The sequence below is a fragment of the Ambystoma mexicanum genome, unplaced genomic scaffold (genome assembly GCF_040938575.1).
Source record: "Ambystoma mexicanum isolate Mex_15411 unplaced genomic scaffold, UKY_AmexF1_1 Mex_scaf67, whole genome shotgun sequence".
Classification (NCBI taxonomy): domain Eukaryota; kingdom Metazoa; phylum Chordata; class Amphibia; order Caudata; family Ambystomatidae; genus Ambystoma; species Ambystoma mexicanum.
In genome coordinates this window covers 313,481-335,126 of record NW_027182485.1, presented here as the reverse complement: position 1 = coordinate 335,126, position 21,646 = coordinate 313,481, and the positions used below count along the sequence as shown (strand labels likewise).

Sequence of the window (21,646 nt, the reverse complement as noted above, 5' to 3'; positions counted from 1 at the left end):
AGTACCTGCTGTATTTCCATCCGGAGTTTAGTTGCAATGCAGTCATGGAACACAGTGTCTGCACCCATCTTTTACTGGGACTTTGCATTATTTCTGGATGCCCTATTATGGCTGGCCATCATTTTAGGACTGGTTGTTCTGTTTTGCTTTCCATGTGGGAGTAGTTGGTTGTATTGGTGTGGTGTGTTTCCATCTGCCCGTTTTTTCTATGTAGAGCAACCCCGACTTGACAATAATCTTATTCATATAGGGAAGGGTGGTTGATGTTGAGTGTGGAAGATTTATATTTGTGTGGGTTGTTTCTGGTATGAGTGAAAGTACATCCTATTTTCTTTAACAAAGAAGGGGAGATGTGTCATATTGTGTATTACATCTCACTCCCCTAGTTGCTGGATGCATAGCGTGCATTGTGTATCACATCTCATTCCCCTGGTTGCTGGATGCATGGCGTGCATTGTATAGCACATCTCATTCCCCAGGTTGCTGGATGCATGGTGTGTATGTGTGACCTCATGAGAGAACGTTGGGTGAATGTTAGAATGTTTGTCGATGAAGAGGCTTCCTTAGCCAGGCAGTTGAAGGGAGAGAGCCTGGGCGGTGGGAGCCGGTGAGTCTGCTATGAGTCTCTACGGAGCTTACATGAGATCTTACCAATGTAACTCAATAACTTCATATCAGTTTACCTGATCCCCCAGCATCCTTCATTATAACACATGCACATTACACAGCAGCACACCTAGAATATATAAGGGTTCCTCACGGGTGGGTGATGTCTGCTGTGAACAAGCCCGTGGAGCCTTTTAGGCTGGTGCAATCATTGCCGTCTTCTACCCCTGTTAACTCGGTTTTGTGTGACTCCTCGGCAGCGTTCCTTGTGGACAAAATTGCAGTTATCCACCAAAAAATAGAGTACTCAAGTTCACGATCATTGGTAGTGGTAGCCACCGGCAGCTTCCCGGTTCCCTCTCACTCCTGGGTACATTTACCAGTTTCTATTGTGGAGGACATCTTGAGGGTCCCTAATGCCCTCAAATCCGCCTCTCCTGCTGATCCTATTCCCCTTTCCCTCTTGAAGAGGGTAATTCCCTGGATCAGTTCTTGGGTGCCATCTGCTGTCAATAGTTCTTTGTCTGGCAGTCGTATTTCTTCTCCTTTTAAGCCACTACAGTGATCCATCTGCTGAAAAAACCTTCTCTGGATTCCACGGTTCTGTCCAAATTCCATCCCATTTCTCCTCTTCCTTTTTTCATGAAACTTCTTGAATCTTTGGTGATGCTTATACTTCGCTCCAACTTGGAAAACTCTTTTTTTTTTGGATCGGGTCCAATCCGGGTTTCCATCCCAGCAGAGGCACCAGGTCTATGTTGGAGTCCGTTCTGGAAGACCTGGCCCGGATGGTGGATCATGGTGGTGTCAGGGCACTGATTCTGTTAGACCTGTCGGCTGCCTTCGACACCATCGATCATGCTCTACTGATGGACAGGCTGGCCTTGCGGGGGCATCTCAGGCCCTGCCTTCTTTCCCCTTTCTGCTTGCCCCCCCTCGCATATCTCCTGTGGGGTTCCACAGGGGTCCTCTCTCTCTCCCCTGCTTTTTAATATTTATATAGAGCCTCTGATCTTGCTTATTCACTCTTTCGCTTTTAGGTGCTCCTACATGCGGCTGACACCCAAATACTGGTCCGTCTGGATCTGTTACAGCAGCACGCAGGGCTTCACTGTCAGGCTTGTCTGTCAGCGATCAGCATCTGGATGATCAATAATTGGCTCCTCCTGACTGGCGATAAATCTGAGGTGCTGGTTGTGGGCTCAGTCGCTAGCCCTCTTCCCTTGACTCTCTGCCGCAGCCTGTGCAGTTTGTGAAGAATCTAGGTGTAAAATTGTCCCAGTCTGCCAGTCGGTAAATTTCCAGCTCAAAGTCCTTCGTAAAGTTTTGCCTTACTTACTGACTCACCTTTACTCTGTAGTGATGCCTTCTATGGTTGCAGGCTCGACAGATTAATGTATAGCTAATAATTGTATTGTTCTTTGCACTTCACCACCATAATCCATCCAGGCTTCATTCCTGTAAACAATTGTTATTAAGGTCTGTTTTTAGGCATATTTGATACATTTTTTTAATTATCTTCTAAATTCGATTTTTAGCATTTTAGTAGTTGTGTGTTGTTATAAATTACACTTTTGCCAAATTTCGAATCTCTAAAACCATTTTTGTAGCTTGGTAATGTTTGTAACCTTACATGCATATTTCGAACTACAAGTCCCTTCGCGATTGTATTCTGCATGTAGATAATTACTTGGGTCAAGCACGCCAGCGCAGGCGCGTTAGGGCTAAGCAAGTCTGCTTGTACTTGATATTATATGATATGGCATTTATAACTAGCCTATACACAAGTGTTTCAAGGCACGAGAAGACAAGGGAGGGGGAACAAAGGGAAGACAGAGCTAACAATCTTCCTAGGCCTGGTGACATTGAGATTGCGCAAGAGGAAAGTCTTAAGGTGCTTCCGAAACCGGAGATGGTTCTCCTCAAGTTTCAGAGAGGCAGGGAGGCTGTTCCAGAGGGAGGCCCCAGCCTAAGGAAGAGATCTACCACCAACGTGTTGCTTGGAGAAGCGACTGACCCTGAGGGAGTTGGAGGCAGTGGAGTGAAGAGCTTGAGTAGGAAGATATTTACAAAGAGGGAGTTGGAGGTATTGTAGCCCCAGGCCCCAGAGGCCTTGTGGACAATGCAGGGGGTCTTGAACTTAATCCTTGCAGCCACTAGGAGCCAGTGCAGAGATGTCAGTGCTGGAGGGATACGATCCCTGGGCTTGAGGCCAAGGACAAGTCTCACAGTCCTGTTATGGATGTGTTGTAGAGGGTGGAGAGTAGAAGCAGGCAGATTTAGAAAGAGGCTGTTGCGGTAGTCCAGCCTAGAGCAAACAAGAGCTCTGGGGACAGTGATCTTCTGGATCTTCCGGCGCGTTAGGGCTAAGCAAGTCTGCTTGTACTTGATATTATATGATATGGCATTTATAACTAGCCTATACACAAGTGTTTCAAGGCACGAGAAGACAAGGGAGGGGGAACAAAGGGAAGACAGAGCTAACAATCTTCCTAGGCCTGGTGACATTGAGATTGCGCAAGAGGAAAGTCTTAAGGTGCTTCCGAAACCGGAGATGGTTCTCCTCAAGTTTCAGAGAGGCAGGGAGGCTGTTCCAGAGGGAGGCCCCAGCCTAAGGAAGAGATCTACCACCAACGTGTTGCTTGGAGAAGCGACTGACCCTGAGGGAGTTGGAGGCAGTGGAGTGAAGAGCTTGAGTAGGAAGATATTTACAAAGAGGGAGTTGGAGGTATTGTAGCCCCAGGCCCCAGAGGCCTTGTGGACAATGCAGGGGGTCTTGAACTTAATCCTTGCAGCCACTAGGAGCCAGTGCAGAGATGTCAGTGCTGGAGGGATACGATCCCTGGGCTTGAGGCCAAGGACAAGTCTCACAGTCCTGTTATGGATGTGTTGTAGAGGGTGGAGAGTAGAAGCAGGCAGATTTAGAAAGAGGCTGTTGCGGTAGTCCAGCCTAGAGCAAACAAGAGCTCTGGGGACAGTGATCTTCTGGAGGAAGGAGAGGAAAGGAAGAATACCTTTGAGGAGGTGCAGTTGGTAGTGTGACTTCTTAGAGAAATCATAGATTTGAGGAGAAAAGGTGAGTGTGTAGTCGAAGATGACCCGAAGGTTCTTAGCCTCAAAGGTGGGAGCAGGAAGAGGGCCCAGGGCAGGGGCGGACTGGTATATCTGCTATTCTGCCACTGGCCGAATCAAAATGGATGGCCCTGGGGCTGATTTTATAAGCCACCCTCGGGACGATTTTATGAGCCACATTAATATCAATGGACCTGGGTTAGATTTTTGTAACTGAAGTTCTACATGGTATGTTGCTACACACAGCCTGCCGCCATCTTTCCACACAGCGGCAAGTGGATGTATTGATGATTAGACTGCACACAGTGTCAGTCGGAGAACATCATCAAAGAAAAGTGAACACTTAGTTAGTAAGTGTTAACTTTGCTTTGATGGTGCACCAATAGCATGTGTCATGGGCTGCCAGTGGCCAGCCATCCACTGGCTTGACACCAGGCAGGCAGATTCACATTCTTTTCGAGAACACCAACAATTCCTGTCATGTGGGGTGAGCTCTACATCAAGTTTGCTTTTGCCTGCCTTGGGTGGGGGGCCGGGTGGGGCTGACCCAGGGATGACTCTTGAGCCTCACACTCTCAGGGCAGGGGGTGTGTTGATATGTAGCAGGCTGGCAGTGGCAGCCAATCATGCTCAAGACGCGTGGACCATCATGTGTATTGGTGTGTTGCTGGGTGCCACACCCAGCACAATGCACATATGTTCGAAAGGAAGTGTTGATGACAGAGGAGGGAGCAGGCCTCAAGCAAAGCACACCTGACAACGATGAGGGGCCTATTCGATCTGCCTGACCCAGCCATAAACTGCGTGGAGAGTCTCTGGAGACAGAATTTGTGCACGTGGGTAACACATAGTACGTGATAAAAACATAAAATTGAATGGGCCAGCGGGGGCCGGGAGTCGGAGAAGAGGCAGTCACTCTGAACGAGAACAGACAAGTGAAGTTTTGTAATTAATTGTTACTATATCTGTTAGTCGAGAAAGGGCCAGAGCACTGCCACTCAGTCAGTGTGTGTCAGGGCCGCGCAATCATCGTGTCAGCATGAGTAACAACACATGCAACTCAAGCCACAAGGAGATGTTTAGGCACAGACAAAAACAAACATAAAAAAAAATCACATTTCCAATTAGACTAAATGAGTGTCTTTTAAATGAAGATCAGGTTTTCTCAAACACCTGTTACAGGCAGCATCATCTCTCCCATCCATGGCATATGGTGGTGGGAGCATGAGATGACTTAAACTCAATGCTGTTCCTGCCACTGTATCCGGAGCTGGTGAGGAAGGGAGCTGTGACGTGTTCTGCGTGGGTCATTGCTTGCAACACTTGGCTCAGTGTGGGCCGGCCTTTGTAGTAGTCCTCACAAAAGTGCACAATGGGAGAGGCGCACACTGAATCCTAAAACGACCCGTTTGTGTGTACATAAAGGTGCGCATGCAGGATTGCCAATTTTAACCAATTCCAGAACCACACGCTTAAAGTAGTGTGGACTCAGCCCATATGGAAGAGCTTCCCTGGACATACCCGGTGCAGGGCAAGGTGAAAGGTCCTGTCCTGGTGGCACATGCAGGGCGTAGGTATCCTGGTTGATGTGAAGTTTTCAGAAATAGTATCATTGTGCATTCTTTCATTCTACTAATTGAAGCGTTGTCCTGCTCCAAATTCCCATTCCCCTTTTACCTTTATCTTCCTGTCTCCACCCTCCATATTCTGTCAAGCCTGGCCCCAAGTATTCAATTGAATACGATTTCTCATAATGTGGGCCCAGGGGGTGTTAGGGACCTGGCTGTTCATGTTGCTGTCTGTGCATAAGGCATTTATGGTGCAGCTCAGTTGGTTTGTTGGGGGCAGCCCCACTGATGCTCGCAGGTCCGAGACAGTCTGCGCTTGTCTATCCATTTTAAGATAGCCCAGGCCGGGCCGGGCCCTCACTTCTTTGCGGTGCTACTCGTGGGAGAGCTCCACAAATGGAGGAGGTCCGAGTACAGTTTAGGCAAATCAGGTGGGACTGGTTCTGAATTTGTTATCTGCTGCAGCAAAGTCCGGACAGAGTTACCAGATGTGTAGCCTAATGTTTAAAACATTAATGCTGCTCTGTGATTCTATTCAGTGAAAGAGATGTTTACGCTGCTGTCAAAGGTGCTACGCTCCTGTCAGTGCTGCTTTGTGTTAAAGGCATGTGAATGTGATGGTGTTCTGTGGTGAAAACACTGAGTGCTGCCCAGTGGTAAAGGCATTTGATGCTACTCAGTGTGTCAGTGTTACAAAGCACAGTGAAGGCGGTTAATTGTAAAGGTTTAAATTGGCTGGTCCTGGGAGGGAGTGGTGACCATACAGTATTTAGGTGGCTCCAGTGTCACAATAAATATGTGCAGGAAGCTCTATGTTTCGACCTGGGCCGCCCCGGGTCTATGTTATCGTACCTGCTGGCTCCTCCATGCAGTGAGATTGTATGTATGTATGTCACACTTATCAGGTCATGATCAAGCTTCTCTGAAAGCTTTCTAATACTGAAAACAAACTGCATCCATACCACGTGTCTCTTTTTAACCCATGAGCGAAAGCTCTTATCTTCTAAAAATGTCTGCTATGGACAAACTGCTACAGGCCAGGACAAAGCTTCATAATTTTAGTTTTACAGAAATTGACATTTCCCTTAAACTGTAGTAAATATTGCTGCATGTATTTGTATTTTGTGCAAGCCCATTGACTAGGAGTGTCCAATGCACAGTGCTTCTTGTAAGAGCTGATTTCCTCATTTCCAGTGTACAATTATAGGACACAGACAGTCAATTGTACTTCTGCATTAGGTATAAAGTGTGGCAAGCACAAGTGTGCACTATAATTTGTCATAATGTGGTCTTTGGAGCCTAGTGTTTGACCTTGCTTACAAACTTTGCAGCATATGGCCGTCGCAGTCTGTATTTCAGAATGTACTATATATCCAGAATATGGGGATTAAGGCAATCAGCAAAACTAATTTAACTTAAAAAGAAATATTTCCCAGAATGCCTTGCACACTGCTTCCACCTTACCTTTGCAGGTCAAGGGTGGGTGAAATAAAAAGAGTATTTGTGCTGGCAGACGGTTGCATTTGCTGAGGCGTAGGATCATTATTATGTCTTAAAAGCTCAGTGTTGTTTATTCTGAAATTAGTCACGGTCTCTGGCAACTAAATGCTGGCCCTTATTCCAAACAGCCTGCTTTAATATATATTGGGTGTATGGTTGAATGTACAGATCCTACCTTTTATTTTGCCTTTGCGCTTGCACAGCTGAACCCCAATACACAGAATGATATGAAACCATGTGTTCTCCTGCTCCCCTGTGTGCATTGGGAGTTTTCTTACAGGCCCCCCAGTAAGGGACGTCTCAGAGGCTGTGGATGGTTCAGAGTCAGTGGCTGCGTTGAGGACCCCTTCTGAAGTTGCATCAAGTCCTGTTTCTTGTGCCAGTTGTGTGCCTGGGAGGGAGTCCGAGGGACATAAGGTTTATTGCACAATGTGCCCTTTGAGTACGTGTTTTCTGGTGCAGGGAATATTTGCTCAGGGTTTTGAACAGGAAACAGGAAGTTTTGGAAAGTGAGAGCTTCTCACTTCACTAAAGTCTAAATACAGTGATTTTAAGCCAGGTTATCGCTAGTGCCAGTTATGCAGCACGCTGTGTCATACTAGTATGAGCATCACATGGTGCCCTGAGAACAGGTTTTCCTAATTTTCCAGCCAGCAATCGTACCTCGGTAGTTTCGATGCATTACCCTGATTTCACAAGGGATGGTTCTCACACTGTAGAATTGGGTAGAATTGGAGAGGTGGTAATCGTATTGTGGGAATGCTTTAGATTGGGGATTGTCTGAGCGGCATGAGGTGTGTGGTGGCACCATGGTGGTGGTGAATTGTGGCATTGTTAAGTCGTAGCTGAAACTGCATGCTTTAGGACATCACCCTTTCCTGGCACCTTACCCGCAGGACTAGACAACACAAACAAGCATTGTAAATCCTGGCCGCTAATCCCGTGAGAGATCTATACCTATTCAGACCCACATTTGGGGTTCATGCATGCTTAGATTGAATGCTCCTGTCTGAACATGGATTTATCACACTCTCGTGCTGTCTCGCCTAAGGGCTTGTTGATGCAGCTGCCCTTTGGTATCAGCTGTGATTTAAGAATGCTGCAGAAGCCATCATTGCACTCGACTCAAGTGCACCCTAGCCTTTTGACCCATGCACAATAATTTATGTTTAACTGCTATTTTCCAATATAACAATGGGGTAGGAATTACAGAGAGTGAGGAGGGAAAGAAATAAGGAGGAATGGTAGAAGAGACACAAACAAGGAGGGTAGAAGGATGGGGGGAAAGTTAAGAGGAAAGGTGGTAGGGAGACGGGTAGGAAACAATGTGAGAGAGGAAGGAAAGGAGGAGAGGAAAGATGCCCATGAAAGAAAGGGGAGAAAATGGAACGGGAAGCAAGAATAAAAGGAAGGAACAAAAGAAAAAAGGAAGAAGACAATCAAGAGTAAGGAAGGGAGGGAGGGATAAGGGAGTGATGGATGATGGGAGGTGAGAAGGAAGGAACTGCTTGCTCCTCCTAGCTTACTCCAGTAATATAGACCAGCAGGTTGAGCGCTCGCTGGCGCTGCTGCGATCTATTCATGATCTGCAGGTAGCAGTTTCAAATCCTGGCAAGGCCATAGAAGAGGAATGTTATCACTTGTTTTCAAAGTGTTTGCATAAAACATTACATGCAACAAACACCATTAACCCTCCATAAGTAGCATTTTCTGTAAAGTTGTGTATTGACATGATTCACGGATTAGTGTTTGATGGCCACTTTTTTAAGGTGAGGGACACTTTTTTAGGTGTCCCGGCCTTTTTCTTTTCCCAGTCCAACCCTGGCCAAGGGAGGCCGGCCAGAGATTGACAGGAAAGGAGAGAGACAGTGTGCCGATGAGGAGAATCTCTGTCTCACTGGCATTCAGGCAGAGATTGTTGGGGGCACACCACTCCGGGATAGAAGACAGACAGTCAGAGATGAGAGAAGAGGTGGCAGAAGGGTGCCTGAAAACGAGTTGAGTGTCATCTGCATAGCACTGAAAGTTGGGGCAGAGAGCGGCAATGCAGTGAGCAAGAGGTGCCAGGTATTGGTTGAACAGCCATGGAGAGAGGTTAGATCCCTGTGGAACACCACAGGTAGAGAGAGAGATAGAGGAGATAAAGGACCCTAGTTGGACCTGGGAGGGTCGATTGGAGAAGAAAGAGGTCAGCCAGGCCAGGGCCTGATTGGTGATACCCAGGTTATTATGGAGCTGGTTGAGCTCGATGGCATGGTTGACCGTGTCAAAAGCAGAAGAGAGATCAAGAAAGATGCGGACAGAGGGGGTATTATAGTCGAGGTTGGAGAGCAGGTCATTGCGGATGTTCAGGGGAGCAGTTTCTGTGCTTCTGGCTGCTCTGAAGCCAGACTGATGATCATGGAAACACCCAACAAATTCAGTATGACGATTAAGATGGGAGATGGCCATCTTTTCCAGGAGTTTGCCCAGGAAAGGAGTGATGGAGATCGTGCAATAGTTAGCCGGGCAGGAGGGGTCAGCTGAGAGTTTCTTGAGAAGAGGGTGCACAAGAGAGTGCTTCAGGGGGGAAGGGAAGGCTCCTGTGGCGAAGGAGTAGTTGCAGAAGTCAGGCAGGGAAGGGGCAGGGGTGTCAATCTGGTCCTTGATGGTTTTAGAAGAACATGGGACAACCAGTTTTGATGAGACTTTCATAGATTGGACTTGTCTAGAAACCTTGTTGGAGGACAACAGAGGAAAGGCAGCGAAGGAGGGAAGAGCGCTGGCCACAGGGGGGGCAGAGGTAGAGCAGAGAGTAGAGGGAGGAGGGGGAGAGGACAATAGAGAGAACAGGATGTCCTGAGTTTTAGAGATGAAATAAGAAGCCAGGGCCGTGCAGAGGGCTTGGGAGGGGAGAGGAGAGATAGAGACTGCTGCAGGATTGGCCAGCTCCATGCAGATTTTAAAGAGTTTGGCCGAGTTGTTGGATGCCGTAGAGACGCAGGCTTGGATGTGGGCTCTCTTCTTGGTGCGGACAGAGAGCCGGTATTGCATTTGGAGCAGGCGGCAGGCCAGTTTGTCAGAGGATGCACAGGAAGCTAGCCATTTCCTCTCAGCCACACTGCACTTGCGTTTAAGGGTGACGAGGTCTGAGGCGTACCAGGAGTTTCACTTTGCTTTGGGCTTCAAGCGGATCCTCATGACAGGGGCAAGAACATCAATAGTATCAGAGATAGCAGATTGGAGCTTGGGAAGGGCTGTGTCAGGATGTGAGTCAGCCATTGGAGGAGGAGGGGTGAGAAAGTGGCGACAAAAGCCTCAAAATACACACGCTTCATAGGTCAGATAACCAAGAAGGTAGGTGGCTGGAGTTGGCTTGGCCTGAGGGGTAGATAGGGTGAGATGGGAGGAAAGGAGAAAGTGATCATGCCAGGATAAAGGAGTGGTGAGAGGCATAGATAGGGGAAGGTCTGAAGAGATCAGAACATCCAGAGTGTGCCCTGCAGAGTGTGCCCTGCAGAGTGAGTCAGGCCGGAGGGGAGAATAGAAACAGAGAGTCTCAGAGGTTGCAAAAGAGTCCAGAGGAAGGACAGGAAGCATCCAGGTGGATGTTAAAGTCTCCAAGAAGAAGGAGTTGAGTGGTCGAAGCCAGGAGGGAGGAGGAGAGGTTCACCCACTCAGAGAGGAAGGAGATCTGACCAGGTGGCCGATAGATGTTAGCCAGATTAAGAGAGTGGCCAGGAGAGAGAGAAAACTTACAGAGAAGGAATTCGAAAGAGGAGTAGGCCTGCGTAGGAATTACAGAGGCAGGAATCCACTCTGGGAAGATCAGGGTTACAACCCTTCTGGAATGGTTGGATCTGGGCACAGGGAGGATCTTGTAGCCATCAGGGAGGAGAGTGTCAAAGCTTGTGACAGAGCTGGCTGTGAACCATGTCTCAGTGAGACCGAGGACATTGCGGTCAAGGTCTTCCAAGAGGCGGCAGATGTCAGAGGAGTGTTTGAAAGCTGAGCGAGAGTTGAGAGTGGCAATAAGGAGAAGGTTGCCATCCTTGAAAGACTTCCGTGGAGGGGTACAAATCAGAGGTATGCCCTGCAGAGGTGTAGAAGGAGCCCAAGGGGGAGTAGAAGAGGAAGAAGGAGAGAACAAGATAGCTAAGGAGGAGACAGAGTTGGGAGGCAAGGTAGCCGTGGAAGGGAGAGAAGGGACAGCAGGAGAAGAAAGGAAATTGATGAGGTGCGGGAAACATCTATCAAAGAGGAGAAGGTTGGCCTGAGGGCCTTGGACCAAGATGGTAACATTCAGGTAAACATTAATGATGACCTACCATGTGCCACCATTAAAGGGAGAAGAAGAGAAAGGAGAAAGCACAGAGACAATATGAAGAGTCCATAGGTCTGGCGAGGGAACAACAAAGAGGATGTCAGTGAGGGTCTGTCTGGAGGAAGCACTGGTATAGTTGTCATTGATAGGGAGGCCTGGGTTTGAGACCAGGATGTCCTTTTTAAACTTCTTCCTACCAGACTTAGTAAGGAGAGCAGGATAGTCGATAGAGAAGCAGATAGAAAAGATAGGAAAAACACAGAGCACCATAGAGTAGGTGGGGGAGAGGAGAAATGAAGAGGAGGATGGGAGGGTGGAGGTAAGGGGGGAAACACTAGGGCAGGACACACATAGGGGTACAAACAGACGAGACAGAGAGGGACGAGACAATAGTAGTCAACTGACCAATACAACAAAAGCTCACACAATAGTAGAACAGGTTGCTAGATGCAGGGCCGGTCTTTGCGTCAGGCAGCCCAGGCAGCTGCCTCACGTCAGTCGGCCTCTAGGGGGCGCTGCACCAGCAGTCCAGAGTGCTAGATTACACTTGTAACACATTTCCTAACATTATGAAAATGAATGTGCCTGTTCATTTTTAGAATGTTAGGAAACTAACATGTTACATGTGTATTCTACCACTGGCACTGCTGTAGGCTGTGGCCTGGGCTGGGGCAGTTTCTAGTTCATTTGGTGCCCAGGGCGAAACACTAGGAATGTGCCCGCCCCCGCATCCCATCCCATGCGCCACTCCCACCGCACCACGCGCACACCGCGCACCTCTCCAGCTGCACCCTGCACGCCATTCCCAAATTACACCGTTAAGGAACTCCTACCCAAAGTCAGTCTGTCACACAAGGAATGAATTGCCATTTGCAACGGTGGGCCACTTTTTCACTGGAGCCCAAGACAATTTTATGCCCCAGTCCCACTTAGGCTGCAGATAATGAGGACTGGGCACACCAACCAGGAGACCATGAATATGGCACAGGATGCAGTATATACAGCCAACAAAGAACACAAGATGCTTAAGGGGGTCTGGCGGCAACATAAGCCAAAAGGGCAATGACAAGGAGACACCTGAACCCAATAAACAATCACTTTAACATTCTTTGAATGGGAATCAAGGGTTATGTTTTGATAAAGTAAAATCTTGACTGTTGTAAGGATACATGGGCCATGATTATTTATTTATTCATGCAATGTTTGTCGGGTACCTGCATATTTATTTATTTATGCAATGTGTGTCGGATACAGCTATCCGACAAACATTGCATAAATAAATAAATTATCCATCTCCATGTACCCGACAAACATTGCATAAATAAATAAATAAACCGGTTCGCAGCTTAAAGAATATTTACTCAGCAACACTGGTCAAAACTATTATCTGCATAGTGCAGTTAACTCCTCACCAGTGCCATGGAAGTGGTTTAAAGTTTAATTGATATATAGTTTGGAAAAGAAGCGAGATGAAAGAAAGAGCACTGCTTTAAGCTATTATTTTGGCAATTTTCTGGTCTTACAGGGACGTACCATGGGCCCAAATGGGTCTCCGTTTGTACCATGTCGGGGCCCACGGTGCGTTCCTGCAAGGCACGCCCACCCCCCACCGCACCTCTCCTCCCATCTCAATGCCAACAGGAAACAATTTAGTGACTAACGGGCCACCATTAGCAGTTTCCTGCCGGCATTGTGATGGAATGGGCTGGTCTTAGCTGCAGGGGGACCTAAAGTGTTTTTATTGGTGTGCTTATGCCCCCCACCCAAAGTGGTGTGAAACTGGTCAGAGGGAGCCTCTGACTTCTGTAATGTCACGTAGTACTTTTGTACTACGTGATATTACAGTCAGAAGGGGCAGCGCCAGCACCTGACCTGCGGAACTTTCCCCACGTCAATGCGCCGCCCGACAAACTGGGAAAATCCATCCCCTCCAGAGGCTCCAGGGACCGGGGCAATTGCGCCATCCGGGGCTATTGTGACCCGGGCAGTTGCCCGCCTTGTCCGGGCCAAGAATCGGGCCTGGCCTCGGCCCTCAGGCAGGGCAGGGCAATTGGCATATAAATTATTACCTTCCCCTGGCCCCGGGTTGCGCCGGTGCTGCTGGCGCCAGCCAGGCCCATGGGCGCACGTGCAGCCTCCTCCAGGCTATGGGCGCGCACTGACACTGAAGTGTGGATCGATTGGGGCTGGCTGGTGTTGTCGGACCCGGACATTACAGCAAAGAAGAGTGAGTGGGTCACTAAATCCTGAAGTTGTTCCCATCACAAGCACACACTGCCAAGCAGCAGCAGAATCAGCAAATACAAACAGTTGCTGGATCCTGCCCTCACTGATTGGCCTTGTTTCAGGAAACCCGGCAGTAACTACAGCCTGCCGTGGCAAGCACACTTCTTTCCTCCTGCTCCCGTCCTCGCAGGTGAGGCCCATTGCTGCATAGGCATTTTATTTATTTTAAAATGATATTGCAGAGATTACTGGGCCATCCAAGAACAGCCTCTGGAGGCCAGAAAGCTAGACATTTTTGTCAAGGCTCAAGTAGTCATGAAAAAGGAAGCGAGCACTGATGGTGGACACTCCTCAGGAGATCAAAAGGCTGGTTCTCGGAAGACCTAGGCAGAGTGTCACCGTCAGCAGATCTTAGACAGTTGCACGTTTCTGCAGGGTTGGATTGGTCGATCCATTGGCCGGGCCAAAATCACTTTGAGGGCGGGGCCCTGGGGGCCCGTACCACGCTTGGGCCGGTTTTGGGGTTACTACGCACCCCTAGTTCCCGCTCCCGAGCATATTGTTCGTCGTTCCCTCTTCCCTGGGCATGCCCTGCTGACTTTATTTTAGTGCAAGAGTTTCATACATTTCACTGTTCGCTCAGACTTGTCTTATACTCTTCTTTGTTGTTGTGCTTCTTTTGTTTGGAATAGCAATCACGCTAGTCTAACGAGATAAACAAACACCTACACGAACGCGCCTTGTCAATGATGGTGTGAAGGATGGATGCAGGCGCTGGACCAAAAGCTGAGCGAAGTCTGCACAGCAGCTGGCTTGGGAAAGCAACTCAGCAACTACAGTAGAAACGTCTCCGTGGACGGTTGGCCCGTCTTCCGTATAATGCAAATACCCAGACTTGCAGGATGCATGCTTCACTTTCTTTGTTCCATTGGGGGCGACATGCTGTAGCATCAATTCATGGCCTTTAAAATACCCTGCACGGTGCAGCTTCCAATCTCCTTTAACACAAACGCTGGGAAATGGCCATGACTAGTTACCGCCACATTAATCAAAGCCAGGTCTCATAAGAATGGTTCAAGTGTTAGGGAATCACCTGCTCACACTCTCTGTCGTGTGACCAACCAGTGCGCAAAAGATGTTTCAGAGAGTGGGGCTCTTTATGCCACCCATTTCTGCATTTGATACACCAGCAGCTAAACACACCCTTGGGAGGCAGCTCCTTCTGCATAGTCCATGTCTCTCCCAAACTCGGGACAATATTCTTTACCATAATGGAGAATGTGAGAAAGCGCAGGGCTGCATGGTTGGGGGGTGAGGGTGGAGGGCAAAGCGCACTATACTTGGGATACACTGGAGATGCTTCCCCTGATACCCACAGTACTCCAAGACCCTTGAAATGAAATTCGTCTATACACTGCACAATGTGCAAAGGCCGCTGTTATTCAAGCAGCACGCGACTCGTAATTTGCAAAAAGTAAACTTAACGAGCCCCAAGAAAAGGTCATCTTCCACCCTTTAAGAATTTGATTGTTTTTGTTTTTATGTTGGGATGGTAGACATCGTTTTTCTTTGCGATTTTACAGCATGAGCGAAACAAACCCCAATACTCGTACTGCCATTTCTCTGCCGCGGTAATGCACTGCAGTGTGTTTCAATGTAAAATCCACATTATAATGTCCTAATTTTAGAACGCCACCTCTCCAACATTAACATTGGGAGCTATGTTGAATTGTACATGCATGTTAACTCTCTGCATATGTTTAAAGTAGACTTTACCACTCACATGGAGTAGTGATATTGTTTACGTGTTTCCCTCCTAAATATATTTAACTTCCCGTGAAATATTTGATTCAATACATAATGCATAAATGCATGTATTTTAATGCTGAGATAGACGGGCTTGTTCAGCTATCGGTGGGTATGTTGCTGGTGCTTGTTCTTGGAGGTTTGAGTAACACTGTTCAAGACCAGTTCATCACCTTTTGAATGAATGAATGAATGATTGTTTATTTGTATAGCGCCTATACACAATGTGTTTCAAAGCGCTTCAAGTAAGGAAGGGAACAAGGAAGAAAAACATTCACATTCTTACAGGTCCTTGAAACAAATCAGAATGTGAGCAAGCTATCATATCATACCAGATAGTACAAGTGCCTGGAACAATAAGGGAGAGGCGGGGAAGGAAAAAAGGAGACAAAACTAGCAGTAGCATTACTATGCCTGACGACGATTGTTGCAGTGCAAGAGTGACAAGAGGAGGGGGAGGAGGGCTGGGGAGGGTGGGAGGAGAGGGGAAGGGAGAGGTAACAGAACAAATGACTATCGTAAGGGTCAGCGACTGACCAAGGTAGTGCTGGGGAGGGCGAGGATGGAGAAGACAAAGGGGAACAGGGGGGGAAAGACAAGCTATTATCAGATGTGAAGGACAATGATACAAGTAAGTGCTAAGACTGGCTAAATGTTTGAGGTCATACGAATGACATTAGTGTAGATCTGAAATTGTCGATTCTCTGACCTGATTCACAGCAGCAAACTGGTCACTGTTACTAAAAATGAAGAGCAAAAGCAGACTAACATAACCAGGCCTGTTCGGGTTTGACCCTCTTATTGTTGTTTTCTGAGGTTCATGAAATTCAGCAGATGCCAGCATTGACAATTTTGTTAACTCTTAGTCCCCACTCCTGCTGCTCAGCCCATGCCACATGCATGAGATCACAGGTCGGGGGAGGGGGGTACCAACGATGCATCCCGCCTTGGGTGCAATCTGTTGTAAGACCGGCCCTGGCTAGATGGACAATGTAGTTGGAAAATGAGAACCTGGAGGAAGGAAGAATGCAGCGGAAACATCCAGCATTACAATGTAAGACAGGGCAGTCAGTGAGGCGAACACAAAACCACACAACGAATAGCAAGAAGATAGCAGCCTTTGTGTGGCAAACTGCGGCGAGTGATTGGATTTTAGTGGTTGTTAGTTCTTCTTAAACTTGTTGGTGCTGCCTACATTTGTGGTTTGCTGCTCTAAGGGCTGCACAGAGCTAATAGAAGTACTCAAATGAAGGATACAAACACTGTTGCCAGGTGCTCCAAACATACATTTATTTAGTAGTAACTGTTATCTTCACAGCTTAGTTGTATTTCTTTCTCAACTTCTTAAGGTTAACATCAATGCCCTCAACACTTGTTTCCCCACTTTACATTATTGGTTCATCAGGAGGGAAAGTGAATTTGTACAGTCGCTGAAAAGTAAAAATGGTGAACAAGAAATAAAACTTATTTCCAATATTTGTGGTTTAGTATTTTCAAAATATATATCTAATAGACAAGATTTGTTTTTTGCATATATGTGAGTGCTGCATTTAAGGTTTCAATGCATTTTATACCAGAAAATATTTTTCTTAAGGGAAGAAAAGCATTGAGACATTCTGTTTAGAAAAAAAACATTGAAAACTTCATGATTTGAGTTTGGCAAAAAATATAAATATATATATATATATATATATATATATATATATATATATATATATATATATATATATATATATATATATATATATATGTTTAAAAAGAACCCATTTCCCGATCCGTGATGGAGATGGGATAAGGTTAGCGGAATGCACTCCCAAAAACAAATAGAGAAAGCCAAGGTGACTCTCTATACAGAGGCAGAAAAACCAGAGTTCGTCCAGACTGACATGCCTTTATTTTAAAGTCAGCATGGATAAGAAAAAAGCACAGAATACAACGCGTTTCACGGTAAACAAACCGCTTGGTCACGTAGGAAAAGTGCAAACATAGACAAGGTGACTATATATAAGTTCATACATCTCTATCCCCAGGGCTCAGTGAGGAATGTCACCGAAGCAGTTAACTATTGTCACGATTCCAACAAGGCAGACATCTTAACGTGCACAAAAGCCTGCTGATTTACCTTGATTTAAACGTGTCAAACTTATTTTAAACACTTTGCATGATAACGTTGGCAGTTCCGGTTTAAATAACCTGATACCAAAGTTACTAAACAGTTACATTCATAAAAAATATATATATAAATGCGTAGTGCAAATAATTTCTAGAAAATGCATAATTTCAAACTGTTTATCAAGCATTAATGCTCTATGCATACCTCTAGTGTTGTCATTTCAGCATGTTTTTTCAATAATATGCCCAAGAAAATATGCGGGCAGTGGAATTCTGAGAATTGCTGTTCAAAAATGTTGCTCTTTAAAATATGATGCAATGCCAATTTGCCCGTTTAGCCCGTAATATTGAGCAAAACATGAAAGCTTACAAAATGTGTAAGCACTGGAGGCATTGATGGCCCCAAAGTGCATGCTAGCTCTGATATCGTTCAAAGTTAACAATTAATAGTAAACGGGTTAATATTCAAGGAGGAAAAACCTCTATTACCGGCATCAATAAATAAAGTGCCTACTGTATACAGGATGACGGTGGCTGCCCGCTTCCCTGTGCAAATATGCAAAGCAGCATTATCATGGATATAATCCACAATTTTGTTGTATCCTATAAAGTGCATAGTGCATATACATTATAAAGTGCTTAGTGCTTATATATATATATGTGGTACACAGCTTAATGTCATATTTTAGTAAGAAGAGCTACATTAGGGTTGTGCTTACTCTTTTAGTGATTGTCCTCTTGTTATGGAATTATTGATATTGTCATATTTGTCTTGAAGTGAATTAGATCACTTGGCTTGCATTATAATTCTTAAATGTATCCTTTTGAAGGAAAGAATCCTGTGAGCTTCTTATAGTGGTAGACAGTTCCTGCAGATTGTATACATTTTAGGTTATACTTAGAGGCTATAAACTTAAAGTTTGCAAATCTCTGCAAGTAAATAGTAAAATGATGAGGTTGGGTATAAGATTGAGGCAAGATTGTTGGCTGCAGCATATGAGGAAACCTTTACTAATCTGCTGGATTGTGTCGCTCCACTTAAATCTAAAACTATCAGGGAAAAGACCAATAAGCAGAAATGGTTCACCCCAGCCCTTGCTGCTCGTCAACAAGAAAAAAGAAGGGCAGAGAGAGTGTGGGGAAAAGAACGGACACAAGAGAATAAAACCATCTGGAAGTCACTTGATATCTTACTATACCGTAATGAAATTATACTTGCTAAAAAGAACTTTTACGACAACCAGATTGAAATTCTAACAATGATTCAAAAAAGCTCTTTGACATTTTTTAGAGATTTAGAGAAACCCAGGGCCCAATTACATCAATTTATTCCCCAAACCACAGACTGTGAAGATCAAAACAGCTCATGATAACATCAGGAAGAATATGGAACATCCACATTATAGTGGTGGTGCTCAGCGGACGGAGGAAATGGTCCCGCAGGCTAATGGGGCTTTTTCATTTAAACCCGTGTCCAATGAAATTATGGAGAACATTTTGAAGAAAACGGGACCTACCACATGTTTTGGGGAAAATCTCCCTTCTAAAATCAGACTGGACAATAGCGAGCCCTTTACTCCATTCTTGGTTTGTGTGTTAATGCCACATTCCTGAGTAATGAAGTACCCGATATACTGAAATAAAGGGTGACGGTAACTCCATTGATTAAAAATGCAGGATTGGATCACACACTTCATACTAACTATAGACCGATAACAAATGTGCCTTTTCTGCTGAACATTATTGATAACGCGGCCACTATACAATTACAGCAGCATCTGGAACATGACGATTTACTACATCCAAAGCAATCAGGCTTCTGATCATTCCATGGTACAGAGTGTGCTTTGCTGGATCCACAGACTGAAATGCCGAAAACATGGATGCAAGTCAATCAGGGCTGCTGATGATGTTGGATCTATCAGCAGCCTTCAATCTTGTGGATCATGGCAAGCTTCTCCAAAGGTTAAAAAACCTAGGGACCGGCTCTGAAGATGTAGTCAATTGGATCAGTTCATTCCTGAGTGGCTTCCTGTGGGGAAACGGGTGGAGATCCAAGCACTCTGCATGGTGCACCGGGACTTTTATGGCTCAGGTCCTGAGTACTTGCAGGTCCAATTCCCCCTTATGTCCCCTCTCGTTGTCTATGCTCTGCATCTCTTCATCTTGTTCAGGTTCCCCGCTTTCACCACTCTAGATCAGGTGGCCGGGTCTTCTCTGTTGCAGCCTCCAGGCTGTGGAAATCCCTTCCAGTGACCCTGCATGCCACACAGGATCACCTGCTGTTTCGCCGCACCTTGAAGACCTTTTTGTTTTAGCTCACCTTGTATTTCGATCCCCCCTTTTTCTCTTTCCTTCCCTTCCTACCTCCCAGCAGCGCCATGATGCACCCATTGGTGAAGGAGTGTGTGATAAATAAATAAATAAAGGTTACACATATGAGTAGCTCCATAGACAGGGTATAGAGAGTGGAGGAGGAAGGTATGAAGGCACGTGATGTTAGGAAGAGAGAGGAGTAGAGGAGAATGGAGCAGTGGCAGTGGACTCCTACTATAATTTGGGTTTACCTTTAGCAATTAACAGGTCACAAAGTACTTGCCTTACAGATGCATATTCTCAACTGCAGCCTTGCAGCTGGAAGTACTGCAGTTCGATTGATGTAGAGCAGGTGGGCAAACCTTCTCCTGCCACGCCCCCACCATTTGAAGCCAACTTCTCTTGATGCTCTGGGTTGTAGAAAGGAATCAGGTCTGCCAGGAACATATGAAGACCTGCATTTTCCAGCAGTGGTTTCTGGGACGTCACCCGCAGTGGCACAAGGTTCTGGGCAGGGATCTGAAGTGCAAGAAGGCACTTGTGGCGTTAGTCATGCTTTGTACGTTCTTCTTAAAATAACATGGATGGTGGTGCTGGGAACCAGTGACATTGGAGGGAAATGCTTGATGAAACCTAGAACCTGGTTTCTCGTATGCCCTTCATACCTGTCTTCTAATTTCCTGCCAGCTTTCCTTCAACTTAAAGTCATCAAGGCTGGAAGAAGTAGCCAGGCCTGCAGACAGCTGTGTAAAATCTGGGATGCCTGGAAGATCCAGGTGGGGTGCAACTACCTGTGGCCCTCAGATAGGTAATTCCAACCCTCTACTGGGTCATTCCAAGTCGCTTGATGGCCATTAACATAAGTCTAGGGGTGGCATTTGATATGCTTGCAGCCGAGGCAGGGGGAAGAAAGATTACCTTTGATAAGCAGGTAAGAGGAACGTTTCAGCCAATCAGAAATTAAGAATGAAATAGAGAATCATAGGAATAGGATGTAACCAGAGAATATAAAGAACAAGAAAATAGTCATGAAGGGAATGAGAGGGGATATTAAAAGTAAAACAATATAAATAGGTGGAAATAGAAGAGGGTGCTGAGCACTACTCTTAGTATGTCAATGGTCACAATGTTATGAGATGCCACACGTGGACCTTTCAGCCCTGTACCTGATAGAGGTTTGACTATAAATTCTGTGTCAAAATGTCTCAGGACCAAACATTGTGACATTTTCCTTTCAGACCCTGTGTCCACACCTGAGGTGAATTACACATGCCATCTGAATGGCGGTGTTCAGCTGTCCTGCCTCATGGAGAACGGCACTGACCCATCCTATTCCTGGAGCGTGAATGGGACACCCTCATGGCTCCCTTCCAGGGTAGTAGAGATGAGCTACGAGTCTGTCCTCAGGAACGTGACCTGCACCGTGAAGAACCACGTCAGTGAGGAACAGAGTCAATCCACTGATGTCACCTGCCCATGTAAGGAGGCAGAGGTCATGGGGCGCAGCTAGAGCAGTGGGACTGCATGTTTGATAGGAGGAAGGTCAACATGGACGTGCTGCGTCCAAGCGCTGCAGCTCAGTCTCTAGAGAGAGGATAATGGACTTGACTCATGTGATAAGGTGGAAATCCTCGCTGCGATAGTCGGGGACAGTGGGAGTTTACATTTCTCTGTTGATTTGTTTTTGCCTCTATAAAAGAAAATTCAGTAAATTCTAAAGAGAAAAAGAGAAAAGAGCAGCCACCAAACAGTTATGTGTCTCCTTTCATCTTTCTCTTCATTTTGTCCTGTTTTCTCGGTTTGTTGTTGACAACATCCTTTTTCCATGTCTTCCTTTAATCGTTAAACCATTCTGTTATCCACATTCACCCACATTTCCGTTGCTTATTGTGAGTCTATCTACTGCACAGAACTGCATCTTTAAAAATGGCGCAATTACAATGGTGCTGGCCAATGGTATCACATGTGCCAAATGAAGGCCTGCTTCACAGGGCCACTAGAACAGACACTAAGTGGCATGTAATTATGAGATACAGATGGTACAAGGCACCCTGAGGCCCAATCTGGGAAGATCACAAGTAAGAGGTTCCAGCACTTAAGTGAAAGGCGCAGTCAGGTGGGTAAGTGGCCGAAAGCC

General features: G+C 46.2%; 1 protein-coding gene across 1 annotated transcript in view; it reads left to right on the top strand.

The window, feature by feature from the left end:
- Window positions 1-21,292, top strand: part of LOC138562812 (uncharacterized) — an 850,591-nt gene extending 829,299 nt beyond the window's left edge. Inside the window, exon 5 of the mRNA XM_069642789.1 lies at window positions 20,748-21,292. Within this exon, the coding sequence (XP_069498890.1) occupies window positions 20,748-21,019 (272 nt within the window). The 3' untranslated portion in view covers window positions 21,020-21,292. The remainder of the gene's footprint in view (window positions 1-20,747) is intronic.
- Window positions 21,293-21,646: the final 354 nt, after the last annotated feature.